This window comes from Artibeus jamaicensis, unplaced genomic scaffold (assembly GCF_021234435.1).
Source record: "Artibeus jamaicensis isolate MK-2021 breed Jamaican fruit bat unplaced genomic scaffold, CSHL_Jam_final contig_332, whole genome shotgun sequence".
NCBI classification, from domain to species: Eukaryota; Metazoa; Chordata; class Mammalia; order Chiroptera; family Phyllostomidae; genus Artibeus; species Artibeus jamaicensis.
In genome coordinates this window covers 7,182,508-7,204,839 of record NW_026521788.1, presented here as the reverse complement: position 1 = coordinate 7,204,839, position 22,332 = coordinate 7,182,508, and the positions used below count along the sequence as shown (strand labels likewise).

The 22,332-nt window shown below is 40.2% G+C and overlaps 2 protein-coding genes across 4 annotated transcripts in view; one reads left to right on the top strand and one right to left on the bottom strand.

The window, feature by feature from the left end:
* PRKG1 (protein kinase cGMP-dependent 1) overlaps nucleotides 1-22,332 on the bottom strand; it is a 1,343,317-nt gene that overhangs the window by 504,530 nt on the left and 816,455 nt on the right. The window lies entirely within an intron of this gene.
* Nucleotides 16,960-20,662, top strand: CSTF2T (cleavage stimulation factor subunit 2 tau variant). The gene has a single exon (XM_037155827.2). The coding sequence runs from the start codon at nucleotides 17,040-17,042 to the stop codon at nucleotides 18,879-18,881; it is 1,842 nt and encodes a 613-aa protein (XP_037011722.2). The 5' UTR covers nucleotides 16,960-17,039; the 3' UTR covers nucleotides 18,882-20,662.

The following is a 22,332-nucleotide window of genomic DNA, read 5'->3' as shown; positions in this document are numbered from 1 at the left end:
CCCTTTTTCCCCTTAACTTCCCTTCCTTCTCCCCTCTGGTCACTATCCCCTTGTTCTCTATTTCAGTGTCTTTGTTTTTTGTTTTGTTTTTTTTCTGCTTGCTTGTTTGTTTTATTCTTTAGCTTCCTGTTAAAGGTGAGATCATATGGTATTTGTCCTTCAATGCCTGGCCTATCTCACTCAGCATAATGCTTTCCAGTTCATCCATGTTGTTGCAAAGGGTAGTAGCTCCTTCTTTCTCTCTGCTGCATAGAATTCCATTGTGTATATGTACCACAATTTTTGGATCCATTCATTTACTGATGGGCACCTAGGTTGCTTCCAACTCTTGGCTATTGTAAATTGTGCTGCTATGAACATTGTGGTGCATAGCAAAGCTACATTTGTTAGGCAGGACAGATAGCAAACAGGCAGGGCGGAGCACGGATGCACGTCCCATCCACTGACTCAGCAGCCCTTGAAATTCTATGTATATTTTCCATCATCTGGGAAAGTGAGTCTAAACCTGCCTTCATCCCACGGCCTGAAAGGCATGAAAGGGCCCGTAGTGCCTAAAGGAAAAGCCTATCAATACCTCTGGGCATTCACACCCCCAACCTGGAAAGCTAGCACCACCTTTACCTGTCAACCAATACACAACTTCTTTACCCTCCCCCATCCCGCCTATTACGTAAGTTCTCAGGACAGAGGACTCTAGGGCTTGACGAGGTTTGACGACTTGGCTCTCTGGCCACCCCGTCCCTCACCACCCCTGCACTTCCTACCCTGGCCTTTGGCTGCCCTTACCCTGCTTCACCCTGAACCTATGCCTTTCAGCGCCCCACCCCACCTAAACTAGGCCTGTTCACTTCCATGAGAACAGATCACCAATAAACCCTGTTACACACTAATAGACTTGCTGATCTTTAATTCTTTACTATATTGGTGAGGAAAATGGAGTTTCTACTGTAACACATTTACATTATATTGGCGCAGTAAGTACTTTTCAAAAATAACTGGCCGCCCTCTAGGCTCCACACCCCCTCACTATTTTGACGGATCCTTCCTTTGGCTCCGAGTTCATCTATGCACAGGGACAGACAGGCAAAGAGTGGGGCAGGGAGACTGCAGAGAGAGGGAGCATCTGTTACGTGCCTTCCAACCGCTTCCCTAGTCCTGTTAGGTCTAAATCTGCTCCGTTTTCAGACCAAGGCACTTGACCTGCAGGTGTGCTTCCTCGATGGGAAGAGCCAGCTGGAGCCCTACTGCCCACCAGGTGCTCACCTGGGCTGCCACCCCCTCCTCTCTGCTCCTAATCCTGACAGGATCCTCAGACCTCACAGGAAGAAATATTAATAACTAAAACTGCCTTTATTCAAGGGAGGGCAACAGAGAGGGGAACTCAGCAAAGAAAGTACTTGTTTTAATTCCATCTTAAACCCCTCGGATCTGTGAGTGTAAATTTGATACTGGCTTTCTTAAGGGATATAAAAGCAGGTGCAGGACGCTTATCACCAACACAGGGGTGGAGACCTGACACGTCCCAGCCTCCCCACGCTTGCCCGTCACTGTCAGAATATTCTATGGGAACCGTCCCTGCTGCTTGCATCGCCCTGCTTGTATTTGCCTCTGGGCTTTGCATGTTTCACAGCCTCTGCCTGTGATGCTCCTGATCATGTCTTTACCTAGTTAACTCTTCCTCCTACTTTTGGTCTTGGCATTGTGTTCCCTGGGAGGTTGTTTTGGTAACACTTTCAAGGGCCAGTAACAGTGCCCTGAACTCTTATTCTGCCAGTCATCATGCTCTGTTCATTTTGCTTGTTCATGTTCTAGCTCTCCTGACAGATTCACAGTTCCTTGAGAGTGGTGACTCAGTTGATCTATTTAAACCCAGCTCGCAGAAGGAACTGTTAACTGAAAATGTGATATAATTAAGTTGTGGACCTTTTAATAAAAACTTATTAGAAAACATTTTTTATTATTACTTTCACTACATAAGCTCCTCAAAGGAAGGCACTGAATCACAAGAACAATATATTGGTCATGGTTAATATCCAAGTAGTTGCCGTTATTATGCCCCACATACAAAAAGTCTCCATTAAGTCAAGGTTTCCGAATAAGTATTGCTATTACCTAAATAACTTTAGTTGTTTTAAGATTTTTCTTTTTTATTTAATAATTTTTCCCAGTTGTATTGAGATATAGTTGACATATACCATTGAATTAGTGTAAGGTGTACACATAATAATATAGTGTACGTATAAACTGCAAAAGGATGGCCACGTCCTATCTCGTTTTAACTTACTTTCAGCCTCTGCACGTCTAATGAAGGCTGTGGAGGACCGGGATCTGAGCAATCAGACAGGACTTGGAACTCTGCTACTGTGGAATACTTAGAAGAAAAATATTTATACTAGAAACTTGATCAGCAGAATTCTTTGCAAAGGCTGCTACCTTTATTCCTTCTTTAAAACCTTTACCTATTGGGGCAAATAAGCAAAATAACCTGAGAAATTCTGCATTTCTATTTTGCCACTTACCTAACATAAATGTTCTTATAGCAATATAAATTTTGCTTTTCACAGTTTTTTTTTAAGATTTTACTTTTTTAGAGAGAATGAGAGGGAGGGAGGGAGAAGGAGAGGGAGAGAAACATTAAAAAGTAAGAAATAAATGATGGGTTGCCTCTCTCACGCCCCCAACTAGGGACCTGGCCTGCAACTCAGGCATATGCCCTGACTGGGAATCTAACTGGGAGAACTTTTGTGACCTTTTGGTTTGCAGGTTGAAGCTCAATCCACTGAGCCACACTGGCCAGGGCTATCTACAGTTTTTTAAGCTTGCTGCACTATTAACTACAAACGATATTTTATGAGGAACAAAATTCACAAAATAGTATCTTCAGTTTTATACTGGACATCCATAGAAAAACAGAATGTAGTATACAGGCAGATTTTCTGCAACAAATCCATTCCATTTACGGCGGACTATTAAGTATGCTTCCCACGAAATTGAGAGAGCATGCCTTGTCCTTTCAAAGAAGAAAACCTACATAACTAGTAAGCATAGAGAACAGCTTGCTGAATAATGCACAGTTTTTAATATTAACAACAGCTATATGCATACTGATTCTCATGGTTTACACAGTAGTTGTCACCTTGGCAACCCAAAGCACAATAGCAATTACATGGAAACAGATGTTCAACTTGTTTCAATATTTCCTGTTATATAGTAAGATCCTGAAAACCAGAGAAGCTCTATGCTTGGTCTGGGAATCCTAGGTTATGAGTAAGTGACCTGAAAAACTGTTTCCAGGAGGCATCCTAAATAAAATGTTTAAAAATATTTGTGGCAGATGTTTAGGTCCTACAAAACCAGAGACCTCCCAAAGACCCTGGGGATACATGAATATCCAGATACCTGGGTTTAGTTTAAAATGTGGTTTTAGAATGGAAGGGAATGTGTGACTGCAAACTAATATAAAACCACTCAACTCTCCTCCAGTGCTGTTTTCAGAAACCTGGGTTATGCTATGTAGACTGGAAGATCTAGGTTTCTGCTTGATAGTATAACAAAAGGTTTAATAAATTGTGGATTCATGTGGAAGGCAAACTCTCTTCCATTCTCCTTAGGGGTGGGAGATAGGATCCAGCAAAAAGCAAGCAGTAGCAGCGGGTGGTAAAAGCAGAGAAAGAATGAAGGGTCCCCTTCCACCAGGAGGAGTGGTAATAGGGCCCATCATGGTGCAAACCAAAGAGGGTCGGCCAGTTGTGATCAGACAAGCTCAATGTCCACACGCAAAGCCTCGGCTTTCAATTAATAACTGCAGTTATTCATTTCTTCGATATCCTTTGAGAAATCCCTTATAAACACAGCAGCATAATAGGTCACATACGGGTGCACATCCCGATGTGGGGGCAGAGGAAAAAGAATGGGGCACACTACCACACTGCCCGGTGCCTTGCTTTTTTTCATTAAAATATACATTTAAGAGATTATTTCATAAGAACACATAGATTTTCCTCATTTTAATAAGTTACATATAGTTCTGTAAGAGAATATATTTTATAATATATAACCACAATAAATATTACTCATCTATCTAATTCACTGCTGATATATATGTTGTCTCTAGCATTTGTGATTACAAACAATAAATGATGCTCCCACCACTTCAGAACCACCGGCCCAAGCAATGGTAGGGATGGTTTGGTTTTTCACTGACTATAGCACAGGTGGCAAACACAAGGTCCACGGGCCAAACCCAACCCTCCACCCTGTTTTATCCAACCAGGCACCTTGTTTCTACCCAGCAGCAGTGCCGAGTTCCTTGCCCCTAGTTGAGTAGTTACAGTTATAGAGTCCTAAAATTATATTCAGCCCTTTGAAGACAACTGCGAGGTTGATGTGGCCCCTAGTGAAAATGAGTTGGATACCCTTGGACTACACGAAGGGGTCACGGTCATTATTGGTGCCTCTGCCATTTTCTGAAATGGGTGGTACATAGAGCAACACATAACCTAGGACATCCACACCTCTGTCTACCTCTATATGTCAATTCTTTGCCTTCTCCATCTCTTCTATCTTTCAAGAGACAAGAGAGACCCTCTTCTCTTCTGAAGTCCCACTGCTTTTGTCTGCCCTTTCTTTCATCCCACTCTCGTTTGTCCTAAATGTGCCTTAGTCTTCCAGCTGACTGAGGGTCACTGCGGGAGGCTGACTCATGCTTCTGCCATAGGGTATGCATGGAGTTTGTGGCCACTCTTCTCTGCGCATCCATTATGAGGAGCACCATATACATGTACGAAATAAAAACAGCACTGTTCACCAGCCTACTGAATTTACGTGGCTCTCTTTCAGAATCTAAATAACATTTGGAATTCTGAATAAGCTCCAGATATCTCTTTCTAAAGAGACACTGGAAGCTGTAAAACACTGCTGCACTGTGCAAATATGAGTCTGCCCCAATACTAATGTGCCACACACAATCACTGCACCAACCTGCAGGCACTCCAGGCGTGAAGAGTGCTTTAAGGTCTGCAAAAACACTCTGATATTCGTCATCCTAGCTTTAAAGCTAGAAAACATTCTCCTTTAATGCCCTATTGATAAAGAATAGTTTTTGAACTTCCAAACATGAAATGTACCACTTTAAGTGTTCTATTTACCAAAGACTCATATATATCTTACCTCACATAAATTTCTTTCTTCAGATGGACAGTTTCAATGGGAAACAGTTTAAATTAATAGCCGTCTCTGTTTTACTTTTCCACTCTGTGAAATAATTTAGAGTTTCCAGGCACTCTGTTTTTATAAGTAAGCAGCCACAAAAGATTAGAAAAGAGTATATATAGCACAATGAATTTGCTTGGCAAAATAATATATTAGCTAAGTGGTGTCTATTAAATCACCTGGACAGCTGGCAGCCTGTTTTAGTGCCACACAATAAATGACAAAATAAGCCTTTGTGAGGATTTTTCAATATCCTGTCAAGCGGTTATAGATTTCACAGTTTTTTCCTGTGAGTTTTGTGCTGCATTTCTTTACAAAACTGACAGGGAGCTGACAAGGCAAGAAAAGTTAGAAAACGTGGCTGGTGGAGAAATTAACACAATATGTTTTTCCTTGGGGGGAATTAAAGATTTATTCTAACTTTAGAAAAATAAGTTCCAACTTTCAGGAATAAACTATTTCCCTGAGATTGCCTGAAGTCATCCTGTCTCTTACTTGCTATAAAGTCTTGAGCAAATTATCTCGCCCATTTGTGCCTCAGTTTCCTCATGCATCAAAAAGCCCTCATTAACTTTTTGTGAAGATTGAAAGAGTGATTATGTATGAAGCACTTAGTACAGTGCATGCATTGTAGCTGTAATAATAATACCTTAGACTGAAATGGTTCACTTTTAGGTTGTAGGGATGAATATTAAGTACTACGTTAGAGTCTACATTTATACTAAAGCACTCACAGAGTTGTAAAATGATTTTAAACCCTTTATTTTCCAAATAATACTGCGAAAAGCATTAACATTTGACAAGAATGCATAGATACAGGTGGAAAAACTATTTAGAGAGGAAAGAAGAAACGAATATAAATCCATTGTTCTATTCATGTATTGCAATCTGTGCCATTCTGGATCTAGTCATTAAAATGTTTACTTCTGTCTTCGCTCACAACTCAAACACTCTCCCCCAATTTAGCTTTTCTAACAATCCATCCCATCTGCTTTCTCACTCATCCACCCACAATTACTGACGGCTACCTCCTACAGGAAGAAAAAAGTGCTGATGTCTTTTAAAGGAAGTAGACAAAAAAATGCTACAGTGTTGAGGTGAGCTGTCAGGAGGGCCTTGCGGCCGTCAGGACAGGGACCAAAGGCAAGAAGGCTTCATTTTGTTTCCTGTGGTGCACAGAACTCCTCTCCACCTAGACCATCCAAACAGACACACTTAAACTTTGGGTAAAAGAAGGTCAGAAAGTAATGGACATAGGAGACACCGACTACAGAAATAGGAGAGAGAAAAAAAATTGGGGGAGAAAGTATGTCAACAGAAAAGTCATCTTATGAAGCAGAGTCTTAAATCACTAGTTACTGAGCCCCACGAAACAGGACAAAGTATCACGGCAGCAGCAGAGGCTTAACTCAGCTGTCCCTGGTTAGATGACAGTCAAAGGTAAACTGATATTTGTATCATTTGTTCAAAGTAAAACTAATATTTGAATTTAGTTAAAATGTTTAATTTAAGCCATAAACTTGATTGTATTTTATTCATGCTCTTCTCAAGAACTCATGCTTTGTTGTAAGATTAAAGTAAGCTGCTCTTGAATCAATAGCTGGCAATGACATACTACCCATAGCTGGCAAGGAGAAAGGCTTTGCCCTCATGCTTCACTTCTAGATGGAGAGGAATCTGAGGGACTGTCAGAAATGCTGTGGGGTGGTTCTGGACACGGCTCTTTCGACCCGTGTAATAGAAGGTTGTCTGGAAGGCCCCTGGCCAGACGAATGTGTATTGCTTTCGAAATGGATTGTAACTCCCTCATCTCCTTTTTGGAGCAGCTTCTTGTCCTGTGACTGCTTCTTGACCTTTCTCTCTGCACGTGCACACTGAGGTCATGTAGTTTAGGGTCACACAAAAACACGTGCCCCTTTGTCTGGGACCCCTTAAAACACATGTCCGAATCAGAGAGCTGCAATGCTGCTTCTCCGATGGGCCACTGTCAGTGCTCCCTGCAATGTCAGTAATAAAGGCTGTGTCTGCTCCATCTGGTCCTTTCTTTGTTTTTTTGGCTTATCTGAACAAGCAGTTGAGATCCCTGGACTCCACCCTCTGTGTTACAAATGCAGTTATAATTAATATCCTCTGTCCTCCATGTATATGGATGTGTATATAGGTAAATAGAACCTAGCATGGTAAAGAGAAATAACAGTCATTTTCTTAGTAATACAGAGGAAAAAAATTCCTTTTTATCTTCAACCTCAGCAAGAGCATCATTGGGTATACAGCAATTATATTTTCATTTTCTATATACCTCTCAGGAATTCAAAGAAATCAGAAATGCATTTGCAAACTGTTTGCTCAAATACTGTATTCTCCATCCTGCCTGACAGAAAGGAAATACCTTTCAGGCACAGCTATTCTAGCATACATTGGAATCTGGGCACCATAAATACTTAGTAAAAGTTCAGCAGAAAAGCCCTTCAAAGTTTTCCGTGAGAAGTTCTACTGAAAGCAGGAGTGGCATTTCAGTTCATATTTAAACCCTCACATTGTCAAACTCCGTGCCTACCTTCCACACAGCCCATCCTCAGTAAATATTTACAAAACAGGAGCTAAGTCCATTTTAGTTGATAATAATAGTATTCCTAAGTGTTTTCAGGCCCATGCTGACCTGGAGTGGGTAAGTTTCCTTCTTGCCTTCCCCCGCCTCCTCCCCACCTGCAGACATCTGTTCTCGGAAGGACCCTTAGAGCCTGGCCTCCCACGTTCAGTGACAATGAAATGCCTGCAGCAGTCGCTCACGCTGGAGGCCTTGGCAGCAAACCCCAGACCATTACACTGGCCAGGAAACTTCTGCACTTTCTTTATTCTCCCTGCAGGCATCAGCTTCTCTTTTCTGGACCCCTCATGGGCTGTCAACTAACACCACAATTCCACTTTCCAGGCTAACAAAAGGCGGAGCTCCAGAGGAACAGGTCACTTGTACTTCCCTGTTTCCCTGCAGGCAGTGGCTTTGTTCCCCGAGCCAGGAGGGAACTGGCAAACACCTGGAGCTGAGCCAGAGGAAATTCTCTCATTATACTGCTCTGAGAGATGTATAGGCAGCTATTTCAAGGTAAATGTCAAATGATAATGGTGAAGATGATAATAAAGAGAATTGTTACTTTTTTGTGTCATTAAATTGTCAGGAACAGAATTATCAATATTTTTATATGAGATTTGCACACAGAAAAGAAAGGTCCTGTGAGCGCACAGCTGGAAGGTGGCCATCTGCAAGCCAAGGAGAGAGGCCTCAGGAGAAGCAAACATGCTGCTGGCACCTTGGCCTTCGACCTCCAGCTTCCAGAACTGTAAGAACACGCATTTGGGTTGCTGAAGTCACCCAGTCTATGGTATTTTGTTGTGGCAACCTGGACAGACTGCCCCTCGGCCTGTAGGCTCTGAGAGGTAACAGAGAACTGTAGTTTCCCCTAATCGGCAGTTTTGCTTTCCATAGTTTCAGTTACCCAAGATCCATCGTGGTCCAAGAATCGTGAGTGGAAATTTTCAAAAATAAACTATCCTCAGTGTTTCATCCTGCCCAGGACCGAGTAGCATGATGTCATCTCCCATTGTTCCATTCTGTCCCTCCCATAACATCGCTCATCCCTCGTCCGCTGTGTCCACATGGTACCTGCTCTCCCCACCCCCACGGCCCAGTAGTCACTCGGCTGCTGTCTGGGTTACCAAATAGAAGGTCCTGTTATTTCAGTACTTGATTTCAAGTAACCCTTAGTGTAATGTGACTCTGTCACAATGCCCACATCATTCCCATGTCATCTCATCAGGTGAGCACTGTGTCATCTCACATCTTCACAGGATGGGTGAGTATGAAGTACAAGGGGGTTTTGAAAGATTACCTTCATTTAACTTACTATAGTATATTGCTAATAATTTTTCTACTGTATTATTAGTTATTCTTGTTAATCTACTGCGCTTAATTCATAAACTTTATTACGGGTATGTATAGGGTATACATAGTATATATCGGGTTCTCTACTATCTGTGGCTTTAGGCATTCACTGAAGGTCTTGGAACATACCCCCCTGTGTAAGGGGGGGCAACCATACCATTAACATACCACCACCACCCCTTTTGTTCACCATGGTTGGAGTTGTTTTCTGTACTTGTACCAAAAAGTACTAGCTACTAAATTCCTATAAACCCTGGATTTCATATTTTTATCTAATTGTTGACTCTGGGAATTTGTTTTGAGGCAAATTTGCAATGGCACTCTGATGTTTCTCAAGGATCCTTCAAATGTGATAATGAATTCAAAATACATTCTGTCACACTGTCGTGTTTTGTTGCTGCTTCTAACAATCTGAGCCCTCAGTCGAATTTCAGGAAGTCCTCTTTCCTGTAACTTGGTACAAATAAAGGCTCATTCTACAGGCTGAGTGAGCCTCAGAGAGAGATACCAGCCTAACTTCTGAAGTGAACAGCAGTTTGGACATTCCTCCGATGTTGGATATTGGATTTTTATGATCTCAGAAAAAAAGAATCATGAGTTGTTCATCTTAAACATAAAGAATGTTTTTCTTCAAGACCCAGTTCCGGGACTTGTACTTTTTCACAGTTTAAGAGGATGCTTCCTTCTTCTGGGTTCCTTCAGGTGACAACCTGGCACAAGAACAAGGGAGCTCTGCTTCTTGTCCAATTAGTTATGCTTTTGCATGTCTGAACAGATGGCCCGTGTCTGCCAGTGCACACTCCCAAGTAGTAGTCCTAGTGACATGCTGAACTTGTGCTCACAAAGGGAAGCTGTGTGCCAAACCAATGCACTTTGGTAGAAGCACTCTGGATCCTTCAGAGTCAAAGTTCAGGCAGGCCCTTTTAATAAAAAATGAGTAAACGGAAATGCAGCCACTAAATATTTGAAAAGTACATTTCATTATTTAGTATAAAACCGTAATGAGCACCAAAATGATCAGTAAAATTCTCACTGAAGTATCTAATGGGGCAGAGTATGAAATTATCCATGTTCAACTGTAAATCTACTGTAAGTTAAAATGGCAATTCTATCCAAGGTTGCGTCTATACAGTTTTTAAAGTGATAGATTCTGAAAATAGACCATTAGTTTACTTACTTCAACCCTCTTAAAGATAAAAATGGAGATATAAACAAAAAATAAGTAGCATTAAACTAAAATTTGGGTCTTCCACTTCAGATGCTGCTTCATCTACTACTGTTAATTCCATATAACAGCTGTAAATAAATAAGTTCTGCACAAAATAAGTAATGATAAAAATGTACCTTGTGTTCCATCCAGCAATCAATATAGGTGACATTATTCCCATTTAAATGATGCAAAAATGAAAGCATACAGAATTGTCCAAGGCTACCCAGTTACTTGAACTAAGCAGCCAACACAAGTTTCTCTATAATTAAAGTGTGTTCTAACCCCTTCCCTCCACTGCCTCTCAGTGTTGGGAGCACAGTTTGGTGGAAAGTCTGAAGATCCAGATCCCATTACGATCTAGGCCAATAACTAGGCACCTGCCTCTAGTCAATGTCCCTTGTTTTCCTGGGCCTCATTTTTTTCATCTATTTAAAAATGGGGTTAACTACTCAGTCCTTCCAGAGAGGGCGTTTAGCTTTCTCCAATCTCTTGTCCTGAAGCGGCACATTCCCAAATCCATGAAATCTTCCTCTTGCCAATAAAAGCCATACTTCTAATGTCTAAGTAAATGAAATCTACTGTTTATTCCTCTGCATGTTGTTTCATGTTAAATACATTTTTTTTTAATTCTGAAAAATGTCATGAATCAACCTCATTTAGGATATGAGAAATTTGGGCTTTCATTTCATGGAAAAAACCTATCTAAACTGGGTGTTTTTTTTTTAATTCTTATTTGATATTTAACTACAGCCCTCCAAACTGAAAAAGCACATTTAAAAAATTGCTACAGTCTTTATATCTAATAGTTCATCTGTTGCTACAGCACTGATTGTGATGTCAAAAGTGCAATTAGTTACTCTCACAGACAATCAGGAGAAAGGCCCAGGGGATTGCATCCAATCCTCCGTAACCTGTGATTGCTGCACCAGTTGTGAAATGGGAAGTTTAAACTCAAAAGACCTGGCTTCAGGCTGTATCTCTGGCACTTGCTCGCTATGTATCCTTGGAAAAGTAATTTAATGAAATAATTTAAGAGCTTGAGTTCTTAGAGTCAAATCATGTGTGTTAAAATCCTGCTTCTACCAGTTAAAATGGGCAAATTATTTAACATCTCTGTGCTTCTATATTTCTTTAGCTGTAAATTCAGACACCATGAGTGCTAATCTCAGAAGGGTTCTTGAAAGTATTAAACAAAATATTGTATCTTATAAAGCATTTATGAGGCCACCTTCATATTGAGTTGTCAGAAATTATGAATAGTATTATGTGTTTTGAGTGAGTCAGTTGTTTGGTAAATTTCTAGGTAACAGCTCTCTTAAGTTCCTACTTTTTTAAAATTAGGAAAAAATGGTATGTACCTCATGGGGTTGTTGTCAAGTCCAGATGTGGGACTCAACGGAAAGTGCTTTGTAAGCTGAAAGCATCATATTACCATTCGCTGAACATATATAATTTGGTATAAGAGGATCATGGATTAATTTTAAAGTATTTATTGAGTGCTTACAGTATTAAAGGCACTGGATTAAGCAATATGAAAAATATAAATCAGATATGGGTTCTATGCTTAAGTGCTAACAGCACAAGAATATTGGCACCTCTAACATGAGAGAGAAAATAATGGAGGCCAAATCAATACCCTGCTTTCAAAGGAAAGTCTTTTGAGGTGAACACAGGACAGAAGAATTTATATACTTATGTGAGGGAGAACGAGAGAAAAACAAAGAAAAAAATCCCCAACCAAAAAATAGTATGAGCAAAAGCACAAATCATGTATAAAACATGAAAAATAAGTGGTACAATTTGGCCAAAGGAGACTATATGAGGTAGTGTTAGTGAGAATGAGGCCACATTATAGAAGATGTTTAAGAGTGGTCTAGGCGCAAAAGCTATCACTGAGGGATATAAGATTGGTGTTCTCAGACCTCTGCCATCATTATCCATGTTTTAAAAGATGAAAAACCTACTGACCCTCATATTATTAAGATTCATGAATCTGAACTTCAAAACCTTTTTATAATTTGTCCCAAAGAAAATCTTTAATCACACCTCTGTGTGGGTTTTCTCTAAGGGTATCAAAAACACTGATTTCCAATTTTATGCCTTGGTTATTTCTAGCTCTTGGCTTATTTTCTTCATCTTCTGTTTATACACACACACACACACACACACACACATATTATATATATACACTGGATTATAACCCATCCCTTAAATCCCAGCCTCATCAGGAAGATGTCTTTGATGATCTAGACCTTAACACCCTCTTGCATCCCTAATACTTTGTATATATTTTATCAAGTAACAACATGGAACAACTATCAGTGACCTAGGAATATAAGACAAGAGCTCTGGCAACAGGTCCCCATTCTGATTTAGGGCACATTATTTAATGCTACATGTTATTTAACCCTCTTATGTAAAATAAAGGGTTGGTGAATTAGTCGACTCTTAAGGCAGTTTCAAATCATTCATTTAACATACAGGGTCCAGTACAAATAATGCCCCTTTTTTATTATAAAATATTTCATTACAAAATTATAAGCATGTCATTCTGTAACATAACAATACCACACTCAAGCATACCACATGAAATTTTAGGTAAAATGTTCAAATTAAAATTATAAATCATTATATCCATATTATTACCCTACCAACCACACTCAAGCAGGCCTTACTTCTGCCAAGCTCTATATAATGAGCACCCACCTGTGCTAAGTTTTGGCCTACATGCTGAAGATATAGAGGTGAAGAAGACAAAGTATCTATCATCTATCTGAGTTGTCTCCCTTTAGTTCAATGATTCTTAAACTTTATCCTGTGTCAGAATCACCTGGAAATCTTGGTAAAACAACTTGCAGTTTGCACATGCATACACTGTCACACACACCACCACCGCCCCTCCCACCCAAGAGTGTGGGTTCAGCAGGTTTGGAGTAAGGCCCCAAGTTCTGCAACTGATGATGCTCATGCCACTGGTCCAGGAATGACACTTAAAGAGGTTCTTTAAGTCCTGGTGGAATGTCTCTTTCACTGCTGTATTGCCAGTGCCTAGAATAAATATTTTGGGACAAAATAATAAATAAAAGGCACTTTGTTAACAAAACAAACCCAGCTCTTTCCTTGACTGATGCTATAGTTTAGAAAGAAAATCGCAATTCTACTAAAAGATAGAGGAATTACTCTCATTAGAAAGGGATAGATATGGAGTAGTTTATATCCAAAGGAAAATGAACTTCCAATCTTTGGAAAGGAGAAGTGAGATTAAGTAGAACTTTGTGGAGGAGTGTATTTTGATCTATTCCTTGAAGGTCCCATGTACTTCTTTCAAAAAATGCCAGTCATAACTAGAAATATTTTTAGTACCTCTCTTTGGAGCTTGTCCATTATTCTATGGTGAATCATTTTTAATAGCACTGACTTTTACAGAATACTTATATTCTGATATAAAGTTTGATGTTTGGGAGTATTTAATATATGCTGGCCAATGTGGTCAGAAAGTTAGGACACCAGTTCTCTAGTATGACTTATACATGAGCCCTCAAACAATTTCAGAGTAGGAGTTTAAAAATCATTTTGAACAATGGAGGCCTACATTCATTAAGTATACCGTTGCTGAAGCTGATCAGTTTCAAGGACAGCCTCCATTTGGCCACATGCCCTAGTGTGTTTGTTTAAAAACTACTCTTAGTACAGCTGATATTTTCATTTATTGAAAAAATGAGTCCCTATGTGTGCAAGATACCTTGTATAGTCCTCTATGAAGGGAACCATATGAAATCACTCTTCTTGTTTGGAATAAGGGGACTAAAGAGGACATGAAAGATCTGTGACCAAAAGCACATTCTTATTGTCGTGCTTTCTCCCCTGTGCGCCCCCAGAGTTCCTCAGCTACCCTTTGAGCCCAGGGTATAGTCAGTGTGGAATCAGTATGTACAAGCTGTAGTAGGTCAGCATTAAAGTATCAATAATTTTTTCAAGAACATTCATCTCCATCTCATACTTTATAACAGAGTTTACTAAATTTAGTTTGGTCCAATACAAATGGAAAACAAACAAACAAACAAACAAACAAAGGCAGAAGGGGGTGGGTGGAGGTGGAAAAAGATAGAAGGGTGATAACTGGTAATGAAAAAAACACAGTTAAAAATAAACTTTCATGATTTTATTTTTTATTAAATAAACTATTTTTTTTAAAAAAGCAAACACTTCAAGTCCCTTTGTTTAGAGCAATGATTCTTAAAGTTTGGTCTCCAGACCAGTGGCCTCAGCATCACCTGGAAACTTCTTAGAAATACAAATTCTCCGCTCTCACTTCAGAAATTCGGCATCATAACTGGGCAGGACAGGAGAAGAGACCCACCAACCTGACTTAAGCCATGCCTCCTGGTGGTTCTGATGCAATGCTAAAGTGTGAGGCCCGCTGGGGTAGGGACTAGCAGCAGCAGCAGTAAAGAAACCACCAGACAAGCTTGCACATTTTTATAAACTTTGTAATTTGTTCTAATAGCATATTACCATCCTCATAATTACTACATTTAACATATACACAATTACTGAAGTCTAAGTTGTTCTTATAGAATGTGTGTAAAAAAAGCCATGGCTTCTCTCTGTAAAGAGACGGTAGGGAGAAAACACAAATTAACTAGTTTTTAGTTTTCCCAAATGATCCCTTTCTCAACTCTGTTCACTCCTGTCTGCCTCCAGCGAAAGAACCTGAGGGAAAAATATTACTAGCAAGCACTATTCTGTTTCTTTGGACAGAGAAGAAGATTTTATTAGGTGATATAAATAAACCTCCTCATTTGCATATATCAGTTAATCATGTGTCTGGAGTAAATAACTATGTGCAAGCCTGTTTTAAAAAAACAATGAAAACATTTGATGATAAATGGAGGCTTTGTCTTATCTGCAGCAAAACCCTCATAGTCATTTCAGATCTATGCATTAAGCTATGACACACACCCAAGATAACACAATTTTTGATGAAACTTAAAGCTTCATAATCCCTGCAAAAATCATATGTAGACTAAAATGTGGAGTTAAGACTCAGCCTCTGGAGCAGTGTGGGCCATAGACATAATCCATATATGTAATTTTCATTTTCCCAAGTAACCATACTTTTAAAAGTAAAATGCATAATGTTAGATATTTTGTTTAAACTTACATATTAAAATATCACTATCACTTCAACATGTAAGCAATATAAAATTAGTAAGATTTTACATTTCTTATACTGTCTTCAAAACCTTGCAAGTATTTTACACGTATAGAACATCTAAATTAAATGTTAAATTTTAACTGGAAATACTTGATTTTTGTTTAGAGTGAATAAAATTTACTGATTGAAGTAGCCAAGTAGATAAAATAATAAAGGGATGGAGAACTGACTTATACATATAGCCAAGTTGTTTCAAACATACTGAAAAGTTTTCTGGTAGCCTAACTAAATATTAGTTTTATGTTTACATTAATAAAAATAAAAAGTTCAATTTCTCAATCAAGCTATCCACATTTGGAGTACTCGAGAGCTACAGGTGGCTAGTGGCTATCGCATGGGGCAAGTGCAGCTCTGGAGCTATGACAGACCACACCTGGGTAAAAATTCTGGCTTTGCCATTGACTCTCTGCTTAGCAAACTACCTTGCCATCTCTACCTTCAGTTCTGTAGTCTGTCTGTGAGGTGGGGGGTGGGGATGGGGGAGGGAGGGAAGGGAAGACCACACACCACTATGTATACTCAACTTCCCCCATCAAAACTTCCAGCAGAATAGAAATAACTAGTCTGCCCTTCGGCTCATAAAAGAGGGTTGCATCAGCTTTTAAAAATCAGAATAAATATAAACGCCTACAATATAAGGATAATTAAATAAGTTTAATTCACACTCTGCAGCCATAAATATGACTTATGAGTCATTACTAGTAATATCGATTAAAGAAAAAAGTAATATTATCAACAGCTGACTGCTAACTGCGCGCACGGAGAAAAACTTCGGAGTGCCTGGTACTTATCAACAGCGGTTGTCCTAAGGGTTAAGATGGGGGCGGGGATAGAGCTGGCACACTTTGTGTTTATTTCTCGGCAGTAATGTTTTCCTAAAATGGAGCTATTACTTTTGTATTTAAAGGAACATTTCCCAAATCTACTTTGAAACGACTACACTTTCATAAAGGTTACAGGAAACTAACTGCTCTGTGAAAATACCTGTATCAGAATTCAGAACAAGCTGCCTTAATCAGCTTTCGTTTGGCGGTTTCCCCGCCAGGGCACAAGGAAGGTAAAACGTACTTGACGTCAAGGGGAGGGGACAGCTTCCCCTCGTTACCATGGTGAGGCCTATGCGGCCATCTTTACTGAGGTTAATGAGCCGGAAGCTCTTACTGGCGGAACATAGTGCCGCACCAATGAAGTCTGCGGAATAAGAGACGATAAAATAATCATGCATCTAGGTAAGAAGCAGTGGAGAGAATCACGTTAGAATGAGGAACAGAAATAATTAGCTAATACAGTGGAACGTATAGTGCAGATTCCATACATAGGCGGAACTATTGAAGTGGACTTTTTGAGGTTTCTGCCCGGAATTGGAAAGCCGCTTCCGTTGCTCAGCGGAAGTGTAGGTCTGAGGAGAACGGCTCAGGAGAATCCGCTCGCTCGCAGCCGCCGTGTGCACGACCGGAATCATGTCGAGTTTGGCGGTGAGAGACCCGGCAATGGATCGATCACTGCGTTCCGTGTTCGTGGGGAACATTCCATATGAGGCAACTGAGGAGCAGTTAAAGGACATTTTTTCGGAGGTTGGTTCTGTTGTGAGTTTCCGGCTAGTATACGATAGAGAGACGGGAAAACCCAAGGGTTATGGCTTCTGCGAGTACCAGGACCAGGAGACTGCGCTGAGTGCCATGCGTAACCTGAATGGGCGGGAGTTCAGTGGCAGAGCGCTGCGGGTGGACAATGCTGCCAGTGAAAAGAACAAGGAGGAGTTAAAGAGCCTAGGGCCTGCAGCGCCCATCATTGACTCACCATATGGGGACCCCATCGACCCGGAGGATGCCCCTGAGTCAATCACCAGAGCAGTCGCTAGTCTCCCCCCGGAGCAGATGTTTGAGCTCATGAAACAGATGAAGCTCTGTGTTCAAAACAGCCACCAGGAAGCTCGAAACATGTTACTGCAAAACCCTCAGCTGGCTTATGCGCTGTTGCAGGCACAAGTAGTGATGAGAATTATGGATCCAGAGATTGCTCTGAAAATTCTGCATCGCAAAATACATGTAACGCCACTGATCCCAGGCAAATCGCAGCCTGTCTCTGGCCCCGTCCCTGGCCCCGTCTCTGCCCCTGGCCCTGGCCCTGGCCCTGGCCCTGGGCTCTGCGCAGGACCTAATGTTTTGCTGAACCAACAGAATCCTTCAGCACCTCAGCCTCAGCATTTGGCTAGAAGACCTGTGAAAGACATTCCTCCACTGATGCAGACCCCTATTCAGGGTGGAATTCCGGCCCCGGGACCCATACCAGCTGCTGGTCCTGGCCCTGGTCCTGGCTCCTTAACTCCTGGTGGAGCTATGCAGCCCCAAGTTGGAATGCCAGGTGTTGGTCCGGTACCTTTAGAGCGGGGACAGTTGCAGATGTCGGATCCTAGAGCACCTATGCCTCGTGGACCCATGACTGCTGGTGGACTGCCTCCCCGAGGACTGTTGGGAGATGCTCCAAATGACCCACGTGGAGGGACTTTGCTTTCAGTCACTGGAGAAGTGGAACCCAGAGGTTATCTTGGCCCACCTCATCAGGGTCCTCCTATGCACCATGCCCCTGGTCATGACAGCCGTGGCCCTTCCTCACACGAGATGAGGGGAGGGCCATTAGGCGATCCCAGAATGCTAATTGGAGAGCCAAGAGGACCCATGATGGATCAAAGGGGTCTCCCTCTGGATGGTAGAGGTGGTAGAGACTCTCGAGGGATGGAGACCAGAGCTATGGAAACTGAGGTCTTAGAGACACGAGTGATGGAGAGAAGAGGGATGGAGACCTGTGCGATGGAAACCAGAGGCATGGAAGCAAGAGGCATGGATGGAAGAGGAATGGAGATACGAGGCCCTGGCCCCAGTTCAAGAGGCCCTATGACCAGTGGAATGCAGGGTCCTGGTCCTATTAATATGGGGGCAGGTGGTCCTCAGGGACCCAGGCAGGTCCCAGGCATTTCAGGAGTGGGAAATCCTGGAGCAGGCATGCAAGGAGCTGGCATGCAGGGAGCCAGCATGCAGGGAGCCAGCATGCAGGGAGCCAGCATGCAGGCAGGAGGAATGCAGGCAGGAGGAATGCAGGCGGCTGGTAAGCAAGGTGGAGGTCAGCCTAGCAGTTTTAGTCCTGGGCAGAGCCAAGTAACTCCACAGGATCAAGAAAAGGCAGCTTTGATCATGCAGGTTCTTCAACTGACTGCTGATCAAATTGCCATGCTGCCTCCTGAGCAAAGGCAGAGTATCTTGATTTTAAAGGAACAAATCCAGAAATCTACTGGAGCTTCTTAAGAGGTTTTAGAAATACTTGGCAGTAATCCCAGAAAGTTTTCTGTAGCATAGAGAATGGATGCAAAAAGCTGGCCTCACAGTGTAACGATTAGGGTTTCCCTCTTGCCAAACCCTAATCTCATTTTTTGTTTGTTTTGTTTTGCTTTTTACTTTTAATTAGGGAGGGGAGGAAAGGGGAAGAAGGAGTGGGTCTGTTCACTTTAATTTACTGTAAATATACAAAAATAACTCTGAAAATGATTATATCATACTAAATAAGATTACAAAGAATATGCAGCAATATTAAAAGTGTCTGCAATATGTTAACTTCTTTCTAAAAAATACTGAGTAAAACAATGTAAAATCTGCACATAAAGACTAAAAGATGATCTCTTTAAAATGGTAATGTACCAACATAGTTTAAGATTTTTGGTTGTATAAGAAAATAAAGAAGTTTACCTCCAAAATATAAGATACATATTTTGGTAAGTCATGTAAAGTACACAATCCTGTTTGGGGGCAGTAGAATGTTGTAGTAGGTTAAGCATTGTTTCAGTGTTTTGGAATTATTTTGAAATGTTAGATTTAACAGGATAAATGTACAGTTATGGTATTGGAATTGTTTTTCTAAGGCTATGTATGCATCTGAGTGTGATGTTTCACTTATCCATTAGAGGCCAGCAATATTCTGGCCCAAACTGAATATGCTGGATTTACTGGAACAGTTCTAGGATTAACCAGGTTATTTAAGTCTGCTCTGATGAGACTCAGTATCTCACTCCATACCTTCCTATGTCTCAGTAGTCTGTAAGTCCTAAATCTGAATCTGAATTATTTTCTCATATCCTTTCCTAAAATCGGTGTCTAGGAACCAGTATATGCAGATGCATTATGCACCACATTGAGCTTTTCATAAAAAGTAAAGGGCTTCATGCAGTAAAGCTTTGTGTGGTAACTAGCATTTATATACAGACGATACCCATTTGATCAGCCAGAATCAGAAGTTAAAAATCTTAGTCTCACCAACATTTAACATACCATTTAGTTTTCTTACATTAAAATCTATTTGTCTATTACCATTTTATCAGAATAATTGAAGCCCAGGTAGGTAGGCAGATTCTTATGGCCTAAATTCTCTGTTCAGTTGGTGGTTATTACTTTTTATTAAGTTGTAAAGCTGTTTAGTTTTAGTATACATGCCACTGAGACAGTTAAAAATCAGTAGAAAGGTCAGGCTGAGCACATTTCCATCAGAGCTACTTCCTAATTTATGTATAAGCCTTGAGGATGTGGACATGTGTATCATAGAGCAGTACTTAACAGAAGCACAAACACCTGGATATCCGGGTGATCTTACTCTGAAGAAAAGAAAAAACCCTAATACCCTGTTACAGAGGGAAAAATCTTACTTAATACAAGGGGAGAATTGACACTTGGAAGTCGATTTATTTTCCCTTTGCAAGGTTTTATAACTGAAATGGGTAATTCAGTCTACAAAGTTTTCATCCCTGTGCTGTTGTTTCCAGCTCCCTGTTTTCTTTCTGTTTTCATTGTTCATACTGTTAATTTTCCCATGTTTTCTGTATGCTTCCCCTAGATTGGATGGGATAACCTTTACCGGTGTGTTAGTTTTGGATAATACTCATTCACAGAGTTTCTTTGATTACTTTGAAATTATAGTTGCTTTATCCCAAAGCTTTCACTGAAGGACTTTAACTGAAAACCATTAAAATGTTAAGCTCTTTGTTGTAGTAAAATCTCTGCACTGTTTAATGTGGACTTAATAAAAAGAATGCACGATATCTGATGTTTATTTTTAATGAATTCATTCAAGTGATCTAGAGAGATCCGTGGGGACTTTTTTAATAAAAAAGACAAAAGAAACTGCAGGAATGGATGGGAATCCCTTTCTTAGATCCATTATCTTTAGCTACACCACTGAAATAACTATAAAGACAGGTTGTTCTATGGTTGGTTTCAGTAGCAACATCTTGGTAAATATTCAGATATTACACTAATTTTTGTTCACCACAAGCACTCCTCTATATCCCGGGATCACCTTACAGGTTTCTTCATTACTGACAGCACTTTTGTATTGCAATGCACTATGTGTACTTTTACTTTCTATTCCCCATTCCCACTTCTGATAGACCAGGAACTGTTAACACAGACTGTCACTCATTTCTGTATTTTTTATGGCAAAAATCTCAGGTGGGAACAAAAGACAAAACATCACTGAGCCTTAAGGGGAAAGAAGTCCCACTAAGAGCACATACATTTCTCCCCAAAGGAATTAGATTGTACACAGACCAAATGAGCTGTCTGTAACAACTATTTATATTAGAAGTTAAATTAGAAATAGATAAATAGAAGCAATCTCCTTTACTTTGGTAAACCTAATAAAATAAGTTACTCAAATATACTGTCTGCCTTTTCCAGTATTCATGTAGAGAGTATAGAAAGTTAAGAATATAAGCTATGTGTGTCTGCTACAAGTATTAGCCTGTTTAAATACTTTATTTTTGGTTGGTTACAACCCTGGCATCCTGCATTATCTATATATGTATAGACTACAAATGAAGTGACAAATTCATAATAGTTAAAGGTAGTGGGGTAAAACTGATTTGCAAATACCTCTTGGCCGGTACATGTGTCTCAGGAATAGGAATGATGATTAGATTTAGTAAGTGTCCACCCATTAGTTCTTCCCCTCTTGTATTATTAACATCAAAATATGTTTTAATGTCTGATGATGCCTCAGGGCTACTGATTTTGGGGTATTCAGTAAGATATGCCAATGTGAATCTCAGGTGAAGGTAGGCAAATTCAAGTGAGATTGTATATGACTTCAACTAACTACATTTTTCAGAATTCTAATGGCAAGAAAGCAAAAATAAAATTAATAAAGCTTGCAAAGCTTTTGTTTTTTTCATGCTGTGATGGGGCATTAACTAAACACATGGAACCTAATTTCCGATGGTGTGTCAGGCATTTTCTTAGGTCTGATGAGGTCTAAGGATAATTATCTGCAACAGCCGACTGTGAGAGAAACTGAATTACCAGTTACATCTCCATCTTCCCAAAAGAATATGTCAGCATCTCCCACTTTATAGTGTCAGCTAATCTCTAGACAGACTTCTGGTTGGTGCTTGCTTTTCTCATCAGGCTCTTGGCAGGAATGCCCAATAGTCAAGAATTACTTAAGGAAACTAATATATGTATTACTTAAAAATATATTTAAATATTACTCATGGTATAGGATATTAGTGTACTATACAATATGCTATTATGTTTCATATATATATATATATATGTATATTTCAGGTCTTTAATTAGATTGTTAAATATTTTAATGTGCTTTTTTTCATCCTGAAACAAAGTAGATTTTATTGGTTGGAAATTGGGCTTCACAATTTTTCATAACACTAATTACTTTTTCCATGAGCTAATAAACTAGCATGTTTCTTGTTCT

Bases quoted from the DNA above. Each gene is read 5' to 3' on its own strand.
- CSTF2T (XM_037155827.2), top strand. From the start codon at position 17,040: ATGTCGAGTTTGGCGGTGAGAGACCCGGCAATGGATCGATCACTGCGT.